The sequence below is a fragment of the Pseudogymnoascus destructans genome, assembly GCF_001641265.1.
Source record: "Pseudogymnoascus destructans isolate 20631-21 unplaced genomic scaffold scaffold_5, whole genome shotgun sequence".
Lineage (NCBI taxonomy): Eukaryota > Fungi > Ascomycota > Leotiomycetes > Thelebolales > Thelebolaceae > Pseudogymnoascus > Pseudogymnoascus destructans.
The window spans coordinates 388,615-403,499 of NW_020167524.1; the positions used below are offsets into that span (position 1 = coordinate 388,615).

The 14,885-nt window shown below is 54.2% G+C and overlaps 9 protein-coding genes across 9 annotated transcripts; 5 read left to right on the forward strand and 4 right to left on the reverse strand.

The window, feature by feature from the left end:
• Positions 1-364: 364 nt before the first annotated feature.
• Positions 365-1,946, reverse strand: VC83_02402 (uncharacterized protein). Its single transcript, XM_024466067.1, has one exon. The coding sequence runs from the start codon at positions 1,537-1,539 to the stop codon at positions 1,174-1,176; it is 366 nt and encodes a 121-aa protein (XP_024326321.1). The 5' UTR covers positions 1,540-1,946; the 3' UTR covers positions 365-1,173.
• A 581-nt stretch (positions 1,947-2,527) lies between these two features.
• On the forward strand, positions 2,528-2,938 carry VC83_02403 (uncharacterized protein; the record flags this gene model as incomplete). The annotated part of the gene is made up of 1 exon (XM_024466068.1): positions 2,528-2,938. The coding sequence occupies one exon, from the start codon at positions 2,528-2,530 to the stop codon at positions 2,936-2,938; it is 411 nt and encodes a 136-aa protein (XP_024326320.1).
• A 630-nt stretch (positions 2,939-3,568) lies between these two features.
• Positions 3,569-6,531, forward strand: VC83_02404 (uncharacterized protein; the record flags this gene model as incomplete). Its single annotated transcript, XM_024466069.1, has 3 exons — positions 3,569-4,735; positions 4,803-6,288; positions 6,504-6,531. Exons 1-3 carry the CDS (start codon positions 4,135-4,137, stop codon positions 6,529-6,531), a joined length of 2,115 nt encoding a protein of 704 aa, XP_024326319.1. The 5' UTR covers positions 3,569-4,134.
• A 169-nt stretch (positions 6,532-6,700) lies between these two features.
• VC83_02405 (uncharacterized protein) lies at positions 6,701-7,423 on the reverse strand (the record flags this gene model as incomplete). The annotated part of the gene is made up of 2 exons (XM_024466070.1): positions 7,112-7,423; positions 6,701-6,982 (listed from the first exon to the last, which is right to left on the reverse strand). The coding sequence occupies exons 1-2, from the start codon at positions 7,256-7,258 to the stop codon at positions 6,701-6,703; spliced, it is 429 nt and encodes a 142-aa protein (XP_024326318.1). The 5' UTR covers positions 7,259-7,423.
• VC83_02406 (uncharacterized protein) lies at positions 7,413-8,302 on the forward strand (the record flags this gene model as incomplete). The annotated part of the gene is made up of 2 exons (XM_024466071.1): positions 7,413-7,613; positions 7,712-8,302. The coding sequence occupies 2 exons, from the start codon at positions 7,413-7,415 to the stop codon at positions 8,300-8,302; spliced, it is 792 nt and encodes a 263-aa protein (XP_024326317.1).
• Positions 8,303-8,336: 34 nt separating this feature from the next.
• Positions 8,337-10,116, reverse strand: VC83_02407 (uncharacterized protein). The gene is made up of 3 exons (XM_024466072.1): positions 9,619-10,116; positions 9,169-9,477; positions 8,337-9,123 (listed from the first exon to the last, which is right to left on the reverse strand). The coding sequence occupies exons 1-3, from the start codon at positions 9,818-9,820 to the stop codon at positions 8,639-8,641; spliced, it is 996 nt and encodes a 331-aa protein (XP_024326316.1). The 5' UTR covers positions 9,821-10,116; the 3' UTR covers positions 8,337-8,638.
• A 169-nt stretch (positions 10,117-10,285) lies between these two features.
• Positions 10,286-10,846, forward strand: VC83_02408 (uncharacterized protein). Its single transcript, XM_024466073.1, has 4 exons — positions 10,286-10,375; positions 10,450-10,479; positions 10,564-10,614; positions 10,669-10,846. Exons 1-4 carry the CDS (start codon positions 10,336-10,338, stop codon positions 10,734-10,736), a joined length of 189 nt encoding a protein of 62 aa, XP_024326315.1. The 5' UTR covers positions 10,286-10,335; the 3' UTR covers positions 10,737-10,846.
• Positions 10,847-11,021: 175 nt separating this feature from the next.
• RRP40 (exosome non-catalytic core subunit rrp40) lies at positions 11,022-12,071 on the reverse strand. Its single transcript, XM_024466074.1, has 2 exons — positions 11,720-12,071; positions 11,022-11,673 (listed from the first exon to the last, which is right to left on the reverse strand). Exons 1-2 carry the CDS (start codon positions 11,912-11,914, stop codon positions 11,137-11,139), a joined length of 732 nt encoding a protein of 243 aa, XP_024326314.1. The 5' UTR covers positions 11,915-12,071; the 3' UTR covers positions 11,022-11,136.
• On the forward strand, positions 12,072-14,115 carry SSZ1 (regulator protein). Its single transcript, XM_024466075.1, has 3 exons — positions 12,072-12,291; positions 12,343-12,469; positions 12,522-14,115. Exons 1-3 carry the CDS (start codon positions 12,156-12,158, stop codon positions 13,975-13,977), a joined length of 1,719 nt encoding a protein of 572 aa, XP_024326218.1. The 5' UTR covers positions 12,072-12,155; the 3' UTR covers positions 13,978-14,115.
• Positions 14,116-14,885: the final 770 nt, after the last annotated feature.

The following is a 14,885-nucleotide window of genomic DNA, read 5'->3' on the forward strand; positions in this document are numbered from 1 at the left end:
CGTTCCTACCTTCCGAAACGCGTACGTATACGAACCTATTAAAATATCTACGCATCTAAAAGACACATACCTACAATTGCCTATTATAGAAAAAGTGATAATTGTAGTGAAATATCTCGATGTAGTGTAGACACCATTGTAGATGCAGCATCCCAGCAACTCGGAAAATCCAGAAAACCGCAGATCATGCTACAAAGGAACAAACTTCAAGAGTTTAAACCGCTGTCTCGATCAATTCCCAGAAAGGTAAAAGGTCACATAACAGCATATCAACTAGAAGCGGAAGAAAAAGTGGCGCGCGCTATCACTTGTTTGAACACAGCATTGAAAGTGTCACATATCGGACATAGCACAACAGTCACAATATATCGAACACAAAATGCATACCCTTTCCATATCCCGCTACATGCCCTTCACTTCCTTACATGAGCTCCGACACCCCCTTCACCAAGCCATCTGTAAAAATCCACTCCCCAAAGGGGGATCGCAAGAAGAAGTAGGATTCCCAGACATCGGCTTCTACCAGCAAACCAACCCCATCCCACCAGCCGGCGAGACGAGCGAAGAATGCTTAGGTGATGGTACGCAGACCGTCACATGCCCTTGCACACCACTCCAACAACAACACACCGGATCTCCCGTCCCCTTCTTCCACAACAATTAATAAACCCCCAAACAGACCCGAGATCCCTTCCCCACGTAAAAAGTAAAAAACAAGTAGTAGTTAAAAAGAGGAGTTGATGAACGAGCTAGACGCCGGACACAGCCCGCGGCGCGCACTTGAAAAGAAACCAGTTGGTATCTAGCCGATTGCAAGAACGACGAAGAGGTACTTCACAAACAAATGTAAAGGTGGGTATTCGAGAAGCGTAAAATGGGAAGAGAGAGAAAACGTAGAGTTTAAAGAGAAGAGACATCTATATGACACAGATCATCCCTAGATGCAGGATACCCATATCTCATTTCTCAACTCCATCTCCCTCTCTCCCCAGAGCCATAAGATGACAGAGAAGCCCCAAAGCGGGGAACAAAAGTAACGAGTAACGCATTAGCCTCGAGGCGAGGGCGGAGTCGCTTTCAAAGATGTCGGAGGCTCGTACAGGGCATGAATGCGTTGAAAAAAGGAATGATGATCGCATCGAACGATTTCGAAGATTGCAGCGCCCAAGGCGCTCACAACAAAGCCGCAACAGCAACGGCAATGAAGCCAAGCAGACCAGCGTTGGACGCGGACATGACTGGCGCAGCGCCAACAGAGCTGCTGGGCTTGGTGCCGGACCCAGTTGTAGTTGGGGCGATGACGCCGCCGGTGCCAGTGCCGATCGAGGTAGTGGCGTTCTGGGCGATAGCGGTGGCGGGCTGGATGTAGGTGGAGTTTGGGGCGATGGAGGAGGAGGAGGTGAGGGTCAGGGTGCTGACCTGCGAGACGTGGATGGTGCGCGTGATGGTGGCGGTGGAGGTGGTGGTTGCGACGGTGGTGTCCTGCGCGAGGGCGAGGAGGGGGAGGAGGGCCACGAGGGAGAGGTTGATGAGTTGCATCTTGAACTGATTGGGGTGGTAGATTGGGTTATGTGGTGGTGGTGGTGTTGTTGAAGTCGAGATTCAACCTCTGGCTTGTTGTTCGGAGAACTGATTTGCGTTGCGCGTGAGGGAGAGAGAGTGAGCGTGTTGATATTGGGACGACTTGCGACCGGAATTGGAATTGGAATTTGATTTTGAGAGAGTGTGGGTTTTCTGTTTCTGATTAGAAGTTTTTGTTAAAACGGGAATGACTTTGCCAACGAAGTCTGTATATGTGAGAGTGGATGGGTTGAAGAAGAAAGAAGAGAGGAGTGTGTGAAGGAGCGACGAGAAGTTGTTTTGAAGGCTGTCTGGGGGGTGGGGGAAGAACGGGAGAGTGGGTGGAGTGGGTGGAGTGGGTGGAGTGGGCGTTGTTGGGCGAACTGGGGGGGTTGTGGGTGGTGTGGGGGGGTGTGGATTGGTGGATTAAGAGTGAATTAGAATTAGCAGGCGAAGTGAAATTGAGTACTTTGCAGCCATGTGTATGTGTATGTGTATGTGTATGTGTATGTGTATGTATGTGTATGTGTATGTGTATGTGTATGTGTATGTGTATGTGTATGTGTATGTGTATGTGTATGTGTATGTGTATGTGTATGTGTATGTGTATGTATGTGTATGTGTATGTGTATGTATGTGTATGTGTATGTACCATCATGTGTACCATATGACGAGGGTACATTTACGGTACGATGGATGGTACATGTCTTGGATATCAAAGCACAGGGATTTCTGGTCATTCTGGTTGAAGGGTTGAAGGGCGCAATTCAGTGGTTGACGAGGGGCTGGCGGCATGTTGAGTAGGCGAGTGATTGGTGGGCGGGATAGCGGGTAGTCGGGAGCTGTCAGGAGAAAATGACAATTACTGGGCTGGCTTGGCACTCAGCAACATCCCATTGCCATTGCCAGCACATCACATGCAGCGGACCTGTCGCATCAAATCTTATTGCCAGTACGCTAGCAGGGGATGCATAACCCTAGTGTCAAGTGGCAAGCGGGCGAGACGAGGCGCGTTTTAATTGGCCGGGGGAGAGGAGAGGAGGGAAGGGAGAGGGGAGGAGGGAAGGGAGAGGGGAGGAGGGAAGGGAGAGGGGAGGATGGAAGGGAGGGGAGGATGGAAGGGAGAGGGGAGGATGGAAGGGAGAGGATGGAGGATGGAAGGGAGAATGGAGGAGGGAAGGGAGAATGGAGGAGGGAAGGGAGAATGGAGGAGGGAAGGGAGAATGGAGGAGGGAAGGGAGAATGGAGGAGGGAAGGGAGAATGGAGGAGGGAAGGGAGAATGGAGGAGGGAAGGGAGATGGGAGAAGAGGAGAAGAGAAGAAGGGGAAGAGGAGCGTTGTGGGCGTGTTCCTGGCGCTAGGCTGCGAAGAGGGTTAGTGGGGGGGTTGGGGGTGGTGGGCGTGTCTGGTGTGGTGTGGTGGTTGGTGTGTGGTGGGTGTGTGGTGGGTGGTGGTGGGTGTGGTGGTGGGTGTTGGTGGGTGTTGGTGGGTGTTGGTGGGTGTTGGTGGGTGTTGGTGGGTGTTGGTGGGTGTTGGTGGGTGTTGGTGGGTGTTGGTGGGTGTTGGTGGGTGTTGGTGGGTGTGGTGGTAGGCGTGTCTGGTGTGGTGGGTGTTGGTGGTGTTGGTGGGTGTGGTGGTGGGTGTGGTGGGTTAGTTATGTGGTATGGTGGTGGGTTAGTTACTTACAGTATGTGGTGTGGTGTGGTGTAAAGGCCCCTTGGCGGGAGATGGCGGGAGAGGTGCTTTAGTGGTAGGCGGGTGGTAGGCGGGTGGTAGGCGGGTGGTAGGCGGGTGGTAGGCGGGTGGTAGGCGGATGCTTTAGCTGCGGATGAGACCGCTATGGAGGTTACCTCGCCATCACCATCCCCAACACTCCACACCCGGCAGCCGCCACATCATTCGCACGCGCGGTAAGCAAGCACCGAGATTATAGCCACTAAACCAGATTACAAGCAATCTCACCATCCACCATCCGACATGACCCTTACCACACTTTCACTCACCAGTCCTCTACTCTACTCTACTCTACTCTACTCTACTACCTCTACTTTACCTCTTCTCTACTACCTCTACTCTACTATCTCTACTTCTACCATCTCTACTCTACCATCTCTATTCTACTATCTCTACTATCTCTACTACCTCCACTACTACCTCCACTACTACCTCCTATCTCTACTACCTCTACTACTTCTACTACCTCCTATCTCTACTACCTCTACTACTTCTACTACCTCTACTCTACTCTACTACTTCTGCTACCTCTACTCTACTACCTCTACTCTACTACTTCTACTACCACTTAAGTTACCACAGTAACCCAAGTTAGTACTATGACCGCCACACTACCAAGCCTTTTCCTACCCTCCTCCACAGATCGACTCGACGGGAAATGAGATGGGCCCCGAAATCCCTCATATCTATCAGCCGAACACGTGATCAGATATGGAACTGGAAAAGAAACATCTCACGTGACCCCTTGCCGATTGCGTGCTCAACGGCTGGTACGTGCCCGCCATTTTCATCTGACAGCCTTGCATATCGAAGCCCTGTCATTGGCCCGATAAAGCTTTGATGCGCCTGCCAAAGTTTATCTGCCTATCGCGCATTGAAAGCGGCATGTCAAAATGTAGGACCAGCATTTCCGAGGGATCAGACTCGTCCATTTTTTGCCCCCGGACCTCTAATTCTTATTTCATTGTATTGGTAAAACCACTGGCCTCTTATATTTTGTATTTAGAGGTCCATTTCCCTTCTTGGAGAGAGGTACGCCAGCTATATCAAAAGCGCCCGTCATACCTGTCGCCATCATCACAATCCGCATTTTCACACCCTCCGATATCCGGTCCCGCGCCTCTGGATGCTACAATGCGGACATCCCTCCTCACCTCGATCGATGCCACATCGCACATCCACCTCATAGTCGGCACCAATGCGCTCGCCGCCGCCCGGTGCGCGAAATCCCTCGAAGTCGGCGCCACGCCCATCGTCATCTTCCACCCGGATGAGTGGGAGCATGAGGTTCACCCCGCGCTCCAGCAGCATATCGACGACAAGGAGGTGAAGTGGCTATCCAAGCCCTACCACGACGACGATATCTCTACCCTCGGAAGGCCCGAATTAGACGGCTACGTCGACGCCGTCTTCGTCACCCTCAGCCCACGAGATCCTCTGAGTGCGTCCCCTCCCCCCCCACCACACCCCCCTCCCAAAATCCCAATACTAACCCCCCCCCCCAAAAGGCCTCCACATCTCCACCCACTGCAAACGCCACCGCGTCCCCATCAACATCGTCGACGCCCCCTCCCTCTGCACCTTCTCCATCCTCTCCACGCACACCGACGGCCCCCTCCAAATCGGGATAACCACCAACGGCAAAGGCTGCAAGCTCTCCTCCCGCATCCGTCGCGAAATTGCCTCCTCCCTCCCCCCCAACCTCGGCGCCGCCTGCGAGCGTCTGGGGCGCATAAGGCAGCGCATCCAAGCCGAAGACCACGCTGCGCACGCTGCGAAGTTCGCGGTGGATGAGGAGGATAGCGGGGAGCAGAGCGCGAGTTTTAATAAGCTGGTGAAGGAGGCGGATCGTGAGGCGGCCAAGGGGAGGAGGATGAGGTGGTTGAGTCAGATTTGCGAGTACTGGCCCCTAAGCCGACTGGCGGACGTCACGGATGCGGATATCGAAGCTGTGATGACGGCGTATACATCCGCGCCCTCCGCCTCGCCTTCCCTCGCTAGCACAGGAACTATCACTACCGCCACCTCCCCGCCGTCTCTCCCCGCTCCTCCTCCAGCAACTAAAAAGGGCCTCATCATACTCGCTGGCTCGGGGCCGGGACATCCGGATCTACTTACCCGGGCTACGCATCGCGCTATTCATTCCGCGACGTTGATCTTAGCAGATAAACTCGTTCCCGCCCCCATCCTCGCCCTGATCCCGCGCCGCACACCCTTACACATCGCGCGCAAATTCCCCGGTAACGCGGAGCGCGCGCAGGAGGAGTTGATGGCACTCGCTTTAGCCGGGTTGCGGCGGGGCGAAACGGTGTTGCGCTTGAAACAGGGGGATCCCTACCTCTACGGCCGGGGCGGGGAGGAGGTTGAATTCTTTAGGAAGGAGGGGTGGGGGGATAAGATTGTCGTACTCCCCGGAATCACGAGTGCCTTCTCCGCGCCCCTCTTTGCGGGTGTGCCAGCGACGCAGAGGGGGGTAGCGGACCAAGTGCTCGTCTGCACCGGGACAGGGAGGAAAGGGGTCCCGACCAAGCCACCGACGTATGTTGAGAGCCAGACGGTTGTTTTCTTGATGGCGTTGCATCGCATCGGCGGGTTAGTAGAGGATTTAACCACCTTTGCGCCGGAAGAAGCTGCTGTTGCTTCCACCTCCTCTTCCACTGACGCTGCTACCGCCGCTGCCGGCGCCGTCGCCGCCGCTGTTGCTGCTGGTGCCGCGAAGGTAGACGGTACACTCACACCCACCCGCGCCCTCTGGCCCCTATCAACACCCTGCGCCGTCATCGAACGCGCATCCTGCCCTGACCAGCGCGTTATCCGGACCACCCTCTCTTCCGTCGTTGCGGCAATCGAATCAGAAGGTTCGCGTCCACCTGGTCTGTTAGTGTTAGGGAAAGCTTGTGAAGCGCTCTGGACGCCTGTGGATGGGAAGAAGTGGGTTGTTGAGGAGGGGTTTAGGGGGTTGGAGTTCGCTGGTGGGGAGGGGGGGTTGGGGAGGTGCTTGAGGGGTGGGGAGGGGAGAGGGGGGGGAAGGTGGGGGTGGGGAAGGGGTTTGGGAGGGAGTTGGAGGTGGGGTTGGAGTTGGGGATATAGGTGGAGGGTGGTGGGGTGTAGATTTTGGGAATGAGAGAGGAGCGGATGGGATTGGATAGATGTGCATAGACATGGTGTTTGATGATTATGGAATAGATGGATCTCCATTGGGTATATAGACCAGACCAGGCCAGGGCAGCCGAATAAAACGCCCTAACAAACACCCCTCCCTTCTTTCACCGTCCCTAATCAACCCCCACCCTTTACTGAAAATCCTGCCCCGCATAACTAACACTCATCCTCAACTGCCTCTGCCGCTGCCGACTCTGCAACTGCAGCCTCTCCACCGCATACCCGAGCCGTTCCTTCTTCAGCCTCAACATCCGTAATTTCGCCTCCCCCCCCCCTCCCCTCCCGCCCCCACCCCCGGCGTCGTCCTACCATTCGCAGCACCAGCACCAGCACCGCTCGCGGCCCCACGCAGACCTAGCCGCCCTGCTTGTAGTTCCGCTTTTGCGCGTAGGGCCTGTTCGCGGCGCTCGAGACGGTCGAGATGCGATTCTGCGCGTGTGAGGAGCGTTGTTATGGCGGGGGCGAGCTCGGTGGCTAGGCTGTGTTGGGCGAGTGCTAGGGAGGGGGAGGGGGTGAGTTCGAAGTGCTGTGTTGTGTTAGCCTCTGCCGCCTGCTAGCTGCTAGCTAGGTGGATGGGGAGATGGGGAGGGGGGAGGAGGAGGGGAAAGGGGGAATATTTGTAGGGGGAGGAAGGAGGGGAAGGGGGGAACAATACACGAGTAGAGCCCAGCACAGTCGATAGGCGCGGGAAATCGCTAATCCCCTGGTCGAGGATTGAGATTGACGAATCGAGGAGTTGGAGGGAGGATTTGAGGGATTGGACGGAGGCGGAGAGGGAGGATGCTGAGCTGGTTGTTGACATTGTCGCGGTTCGGTCCCTCTGTCACCGAGAGTCTTTAGCTATGGGTGTATTGGTTTCCGTGGAGAGACAAGAGAGCCTTTGCGGCTCTGGGTGCGAGTTGCTGTGTAAATACAAGGTCACGTGCACCGCAGGGTCCTGGTCGGGAGAGACGACCATGACGATTCACCTTCAACCTTTGCCACAAAACGCCAATCTTGTCGATTTCCAAAGCATTATCTACCGGGAGAAGAAGAATTCGACCACCACCATGACGTCTAACCCGCTCACTTACGAGGCGTCGGCTGGGGAGACACACATGCAGGTCTCCTCCGCACTACCCGATGAGGTTATCCAATGTCTCCGGAACGCACGATTCGTAAGATCTCCCCTCCTCCCTCCCCTCTCTCTTTCCCCTATTTTCCTTATTCAGCGTACTCTTCATAGTAGACCCCGTCTAACACCACCCCCCCCCAGCTCCACCTCGCAACCTGCACCACGGACCTGCACCCCCACGTCTCCCTCATGAACTACACCTACCTCGCCTCGACCCCCTTCTCCCCCTCCCCAATCATAATAATGACCACCAACCCCTCCAGCCGCAAAATGCACAACCTCCTCTCCAACCCCCACGTCTCCCTCCTCGTGCACGACTGGGTCTCCCACCGTCCCCTCCCCACCGCCTCAACCACCATATCGCCCGAGCCCGAACAACCCGCCGCTCACCGATCATCCCTCGCCACACTTCTCCAGAACTTGAACTCCTCCGCGCTGTCTTCGATAAGCGCTTCGATTAATGGGGATGCGAGAGTTGTCGAGGGTGGGACGGAGGAGGAGAAGTGGTTGAGGGAGGCGCATTTGAGGGAGGCGCATTTGAGGAATAATACGTTTGGGGAGGGGGGGGGGGAGGAGAGGAGAGAGCAGGATGGCGGGAGGGGGTGCTTTATTGAGGGGGAGGAGGTTAGGGTGGTGGTGGTGAGGATTACGGATGGGAGGGTGGCGGATTGGAAGGGGGCGGTTAGGGATTGGAGTTTGGTGCCCAGGGAGAGGTTGGCTAATGGGGTTTAGGGGGTGGGAAATGGGGAGGGGGATACGGAATGGGTTGGGAACAAAAGGGATTGTAATGGGATATGCAATCGTGGATCTCAGTGTGCGGGGATCTCGCGCGGTTGCAAAGGGCATATATTTATTGCTCCCTCGTAATATGTATGTCTGCTTGCTTGGAAATGGGTACATACAAACTGAACTGGCAGCTTGTTATCTACCACTATTGTGACAAAGGTGCCAATCTGCTACTCCCAGCTCGTACAATCCGTCCCCACCTCAGACGCTAGAGACCACCACCGGCCTGCGTAGCTGGCACTCAACCGTCATCTCACAATCTCTCCACCGTATACCAGCTATCTAAGCAACCGGGCTCCACGGCATTGGGATCAAGATCCTCGACTGCATCGTCTGGATCAGCGGAACAGTCTTGTGCACCGTGTTCCCCCACCCCTCAACACCCCAGCTCTTCTCGCGCCTCAGCTTGCGCTCCTCCAGATCCGCAAACTGCCAAAGGTGGTGCACCGTGTTCAGGTCGCCGATCTGCACGAACCACGCACCGACGCCCTCCATCACCTCGCGGCGTGCCTTGAGGCCCTTGCGCCAGTGTGTCTCCCAGTCCAGCAGGTTGCCGGGGTGTAGTGTGTAGGAGCGCAGTTCGAAGAGGCCGCCGAGCTGGCGCGGGGGGCTTGTGGGCCAGAAGCTGAACTCTTGCATCAGAGAGACGCGCTTGGAGGTGATGAGGGTCTTGAGCTTCTTGTCGAAGGCGGGGAAGTCGGGGTGGTTGGCGATCGAGTGGAGGGAGGAGTGGTAGCCGTCGTATTTCTGGTACTCCCAGATGTGGACTGCAGGTTGTTAGAAATGCAAGATATGGTGATCGAAGAACTTACCAAAGGTATCGCTATCTCCAACTTCGGTGCGCCAGCTTCCTACCAAGTGGACCTTGTTCTCGGGCATGCTGGCCATCTTCGGGTACCAGTTCCCAACTAGCTCTACATACTCGTCGATCTTATCCGGCTTGACCTCATGGAACACAATCGAGTGAACATATTTGCCTCTTGCTAGAACCTGGGAGAAGGATTGCTCAATCTGCTGGTCCATCTCTCTCCCCTCCTTGGTGCCATAGATCAGCGAGGACAGCTTGCCAGTCGGTTTCTCGCCCTCGGGGCCGACGGGCTCGGCAGCTATGCTTAGTTTACCTAGTCCTAACATGTTAGAAACAGGGCCCGCAGTGCTCGCATGTGGAGCAGTGGGAGCTTCCGAAAGGAAACTAGGAGCTTGAGAAGAAGAGGGCGGGGTTGATGAGTTTACGGCGTCGAAACGGCCGGCTCCAGACTGACTTGGTTCGAACTTGGGCTTCTGCTTTGCAGCGAGATCGGCGCGGAATTCCTTCTGCTTCGCGTTGAATGAGTCGACACCGTTGTTGGTCACGTCTGCCAGTGACGGTGTCTTGGGCCGGATGGCTGTGGTTGTAAAGGCGCGAGTGGCTGATAGGACCGCTGTCGCTGAGCGCGAGCTTCGGCTTAGTTGAGAAGCAAGCATGGTTGCGATGATAATCGTCAGGCTATGTTAGCTGACGATACAAGACTTGGAGTCAGACTGTGCGTTGCAACAGCCGCTCTGAAGCTTAGATGAGGAAGCGCGGTGCTTTCTGTTGAGAGTGATAGTGATAGACGACGATCGACGTATGTAAACAAACGAAGTATAAGAGTACAAGTCGCAGGTTGAAAGAGTTTACTACAGAGTTGGAGATGGCTTCACAGATGCCAGATAGTTGGAGTTGTAAACGGGTGGAGCTTGATTAATGCCTGGTTTCCTTAACCCCGCGAGCTGTTGGGGTAACTTAAGTTATGTATTAGACGAGTCATTATCTCCATGCCTCCATGCCAAGAACATACCTTGAAGGCAGCCGATGACCGTGCGGGCTAGCGCTCAACATCACGTGAAATCACAACCTTTGATCAGTATCCGAGATCAGCCATTCCGAACCTCCCATCATCAAAAGCTCCCGATCAAGCACCTCACTACCCCCGCTACTCTACATACCCACCGTCAAGATGGCATTTTTCGGATTGAAGAAGTTCCCGGCCCCAATTGGTAAGTCAATTGAGCCCCAGCGCGCCCCTGCGCGCGTTTGTCCGGAATGGAAAAGACTGACTTCTGTTTAATAGCTGCGCCCCTTTGGCCATTCTACACCGCCGGTAAGAGATAGATCCCGACAGTCTCTCGCCCAGCGAAGCGAAGAGAGATACGGCATTATATAGTGATATTGACGATATACTCAGGCGCCGTTGTCCTTTACGGAATCAGCCAGGCTGCCAGCGCCATGTCCCAGTGTACGTGCACACCCATACCAAATTTTGCGACTGCTCCCTAACATCTCCTTCTAGCCGACGAGTTCAAGAACGACCCAAGGAACCGCTTCGTCAGCAAGGTCAAGGCTGCTGAGAAGCACTAGAGGACAATTGGAGGATGATGTGGGGTGGACTTGGGAAATAGACGTGCGGGCATAGAACTTTTGAGTTGGCACGAAACCTGTACATTGATATTATATGGAAAACCTTACCCAATGCCTGGGTTGTTGACTGGATTGTGTGTCGATTTATGTGATATGCTGATGATTTGTTGTATGAGGTGTAATGCTCAAATATGTTGAATCATTGAGGCCGTAAAGTAACGTAACGAAACAACATGCGGCTGTTATGTTCAATTAATATGTCACAGTATGGTATATCAATATTTTGACTGTGCAGACCATTATCTCGAATAATCTGGATATATACATCCAACCATAAACCCCAGTGATATCAAACCAGTCCCTCAAAACTCCGAATTCTCCTGCCAGGCCCTGAAATCATCTACAGCTCTTTAACAAGCTTCTTAACTAACTTCTTTTGTTCATCCATGCTTAACCCCTTGTCATCCGTATCCTGGATAGCCTTTCCTACTGCCAGTGTCGTCTTTGGGTTCTTGCTGTTAACCCAGACCTTTCCATTTCTGCCAACCGCAATTTCAAATGCGACTCCAGCGTCTCCCAGTTCCTCCAGCACGACAAGCTTTCCTTGTTCCGTAGGCTTGGGCATCATCAATCGCCTGGCCATGACGAGGGATACGGTGAAGAGCATGCCACCTGTTAGCAGCCCGAGGCCATCTGATTTTCCAGTTGACGAGGACACGCATTCCAGCTCCGGGTCCATGTGCTTGTTGGCCAGCGAGACACGCGCATAGATCAGGGAGCCCTGAACGAGCACCGGCCTGTTCTTCTTGGTTGCGCCCTCGAAAGAGAGCTGTGGTAGGGACGCATATGAGGTGTAGTCTGTGATGCTGGCATAATAAACGTCGACGGATGAATGGTGGACTGTGGCGATCACAAGGTCTCCAACGGTTGGAATATACTGCAATCGTTAGTTATGTGCCATTACCAGACAAGGGAGAACTTACTCGGCCGCCGTTAAACTCTACCCATATGGAATTCTTTCTGGTGTCTGTGCATAACTGCCCCGCGACAACTGGAGTGATGGTATTCGGTGGGATGTGCCTTAGACCTGGGCCAAGCTTGATAGGTAGAGTAGGATGTGAAGGAAGTAATTCCGAATCAATATGATCGCCGGGCAATACGAAAGTCATGGCTGCCATATGGAGGCCAAAAAGTTGGTGAATTTATTTATATGGCCGACTCGACTTCTGTACAAGGCCGTTTTCAACCTTCAGCCTTGTCGTTTGGGCTGCGGTAAAACCCGCGCTAAGGAAATAATTTCACGAGGATCAGACCAAGAAGACGACCACCCCCACTCCCATCCAAGGCCCAGAATTCTTACTCTCCTACAGAAAAGTGATCCCTTCTCATCTCCCACAAGAAGTCACATATTTCTACAAGATGGCCGCTCAAGAAAACACCCAGGGCGCACAGTCCGAGAGACACGCCATTGGTATCTCCTTTGGAAACTCAAACAGCTCGATCGCCTACACCACAATCGAGGATAAGGCCGAGGTTATTGCCAACGAGGATGGAGGTATGTAGTGTTTACGCCGTAGATATTTATGGTGCTAACTTGCTGTACTAGATCGTCAAATCCCCTCCATCATCTCTTACATCGACGGAGAGGAGTATGTCGGTAACCAGGCCAAGTCGCAACTCATCCGCAACAAGGACAACACTGTCGCATATTTCAGAGATTTCGTCGGCCAAGAGTAAGTGATATGACCTAGGGATCGGAAAAGTGCATACTGACCACTTGCCCAGGTTCAAGTCGATAGACCCAACCCACTCGCACGCATCTGCTCACCCAAAAGCCCATGAGAACACCGTCGCTTTCACCATCAAGGACAAGGCAGAGGGCGAGCCCTCCACCGTGACCGTCTCCGAGATCACCAGCCGCCTCATCAAGCGTCTCGTCGACTCGGCCACCGACTTCACCGGAAAGAAGGTTGACTCTGCTGTCATCGCCGTCCCCACCAACTTCACCGAGGCCCAGAAACAGGCTCTTACCGCTGCCGCCAAAGACGCCGGACTCGAGGTTCTCCAGCTGATCAACGAGCCCATCGCCGCCTTATTAGCATATGACGGTCGCCCAGATGCCAAGGTCTCCGACAAGATCGTCGTCGTTGCCGACTTCGGTGGAACCCGCTCAGACGTCACCGTCGTCGCCTCCAGAGGCGGCATGTACACTATCCTGGCCACGTCGCACGACTACGAGTTCGCCGGATGCCACCTCGACCAAGTGCTCATGGACCACTTCGCAAAGGAGTTCATCAAGTGGAATACCACCGACCCCCGCGCCGAGGCCCGCTCCCTCGCCAAGCTCAAGCTCGAGTCCGAGGCGGCCAAGAAGGCCCTCTCCATCGGCACCAACTCCAGCTTCAGCGTCGAGTCCCTCGCCGAGGGCATCGATTTCTCCTCCACCATCAACCGCCTGCGCTACGAGACCATCGGCCGCAAGGTCTTTGAGGGCTTCAACCGCCTCATCACCTCCACCATCGAGAAGGCCGACCTCGACGTCCTCGACATCGACCAGGTCATCATGTGCGGTGGCACCTCCCACACCCCCCGCATCGCCGCCAACTTCCGCAACATCTTCCCCGCCACCACCGAGATCCTCGCCCCCTCCACCACCCCCACGGCCATCAACCCATCGGAGCTCGCCGCTCGCGGTGCTGCCCTCCAGGCCTCCCTCATCCAGGAGTACGACGCTACTGATATCGAGCAGTCCACCCACGCGGCTGTCACAACCGTCAAGCACCTCGCCCACGCCCTGGGTGTTCTCGCCATCTCCGATGATCCCGCCCGCGGCGTCTTTGTCCCTATCGTCCCTGCGGAGACTGCTGCGCCGGCTCGCCGCACCATCCACATCGCTGCGCCAAAGGCTGGTGGTGATGTCCTAATCAAGGTTGTTGAGGGTGGCTCGCACATCAAGGTCACTCAGCCAGAGCCAAAGGCAAAGTCGAACGGCGCCAAGGTGGCCGATGCGCACGAGGATGGATCTGAGGATGATGAGTCGTCTGAGGAGGAGGAGGAGGAGACCCGCGAGAAGGTGTGGAAGGTTGGTGGTGTGCTTGCCGAGATCGCCGTTAAGGGTGTTAAGGCTGGTGGAAGCGTTGAGGTCACGATTAATGTTGCGGGTGATCTTGCGACCACGATCACGGCGAGGGAGGTTGGTGGTAAGGGAGGTGTTAGGGGGAACTTGGAGGCACCGCAGTAGGGAGCCAAACGGAGAGGTGTGATATTTGTATAGAGGTGTAGATGATAGACGAATTGGAGCTTAGACGTGATGAATTTACTGTCAGGGTCGATAGTTTTGCACAGTCTGGACTGCACAGTTAGAGAATAAAATTGGAGATTTTTACTGTTAGAACATGTATTGATTGAGACGGGGTTCACATTTGAGGAGGAGGTAGATGACCACAACAAACGCTATAAAGTTGTGTGGCACCACGGTGACATTCGAATTCCTGGTCTAGTCCGTGACTACGGATGTTCCACAACCCTAGAAAGATGTCCTGTAGTCCGTTGAAGGGGCTAAATCCGCCCCAGAGTATGTAAAAGCCCTCGCCAAAAAGTGTGTCAACGCCCAGCCCCCCTTTTTCTCACTGCCGCTCCCTTTCTCACCGTCGCCCCTTTCTCATCGTTGCCTGTCTTGCTCCACTCCCTATTATCACCGCCCCATAGCACTTGTTTACGGATTCTTTAATTCGGCTACTTGCAACCGCGTTTTCAACAGCCCGTTGGACGCATTCATCTAGAGTTGCCGATACGCACTCGTTCATTTTTTATTTTTTATTTTTATTTTTTCATAAAAAGTGCTTGCGCAGCCGACGCAGATTCAGTATCGCTGAGACACTATATAACATATTTATTCACTAGCATGAGTACCAGTGCGAAGTTGATGGTTGTGGCTGATCTGACAAGTCGAATATGATCATCACACATGCCTAATAACAGAAACGCGGCGATGGAGGGGGGGCATGAAATGGAATCTGGCTGGGGTTGGCAATGGCAACACGAGACATGGCAAATAGCAATAACCTGTAAATTTGAAATAAATTCGCCTTAGAAATCACCTATTAAAATGTGTGATGATTTTTTATAGCTAAAATAAACTCAGTCTGA

What these genes read in the sequence shown, in the direction of transcription:
- SSZ1 (XM_024466075.1), top strand. Translation starts at nt 12,156, where the DNA reads ATGGCCGCTCAAGAAAACACCCAGGGCGCACAGTCCGAGAGACACGCC. An exon ending in TATTGCCAACGAGGATGGAG is followed by an intron (nt 12,292 to 12,342) that starts GTATGTAGTGTT and finishes TTGCTGTACTAG; the next exon opens with ATCGTCAAATCCCCTCCATC. An exon ending in AGAGATTTCGTCGGCCAAGA is followed by an intron (nt 12,470 to 12,521) that starts GTAAGTGATATG and finishes CCACTTGCCCAG; the next exon opens with GTTCAAGTCGATAGACCCAA.
- VC83_02402 (XM_024466067.1), bottom strand. Translation starts at nt 1,539, where the DNA reads ATGCAACTCATCAACCTCTCCCTCGTGGCCCTCCTCCCCCTCCTCGCC.
- VC83_02407 (XM_024466072.1), bottom strand. Translation starts at nt 9,820, where the DNA reads ATGCTTGCTTCTCAACTAAGCCGAAGCTCGCGCTCAGCGACAGCGGTC. An exon ending in GAAGCCCAAGTTCGAACCAA is followed by an intron (nt 9,478 to 9,618) that starts GTCAGTCTGGAG and finishes TGTTAGGACTAG; the next exon opens with GTAAACTAAGCATAGCTGCC. An exon ending in TGGAGATAGCGATACCTTTG is followed by an intron (nt 9,124 to 9,168) that starts GTAAGTTCTTCG and finishes AACAACCTGCAG; the next exon opens with TCCACATCTGGGAGTACCAG.
- RRP40 (XM_024466074.1), bottom strand. Translation starts at nt 11,914, where the DNA reads ATGGCAGCCATGACTTTCGTATTGCCCGGCGATCATATTGATTCGGAA. An exon ending in TAGAGTTTAACGGCGGCCGA is followed by an intron (nt 11,674 to 11,719) that starts GTAAGTTCTCCC and finishes TAACGATTGCAG; the next exon opens with TATATTCCAACCGTTGGAGA.
- VC83_02408 (XM_024466073.1), top strand. Translation starts at nt 10,336, where the DNA reads ATGGCATTTTTCGGATTGAAGAAGTTCCCGGCCCCAATTG. An exon ending in GAAGTTCCCGGCCCCAATTG is followed by an intron (nt 10,376 to 10,449) that starts GTAAGTCAATTG and finishes TCTGTTTAATAG; the next exon opens with CTGCGCCCCTTTGGCCATTC. An exon ending in TGCCAGCGCCATGTCCCAGT is followed by an intron (nt 10,615 to 10,668) that starts GTACGTGCACAC and finishes ATCTCCTTCTAG; the next exon opens with CCGACGAGTTCAAGAACGAC.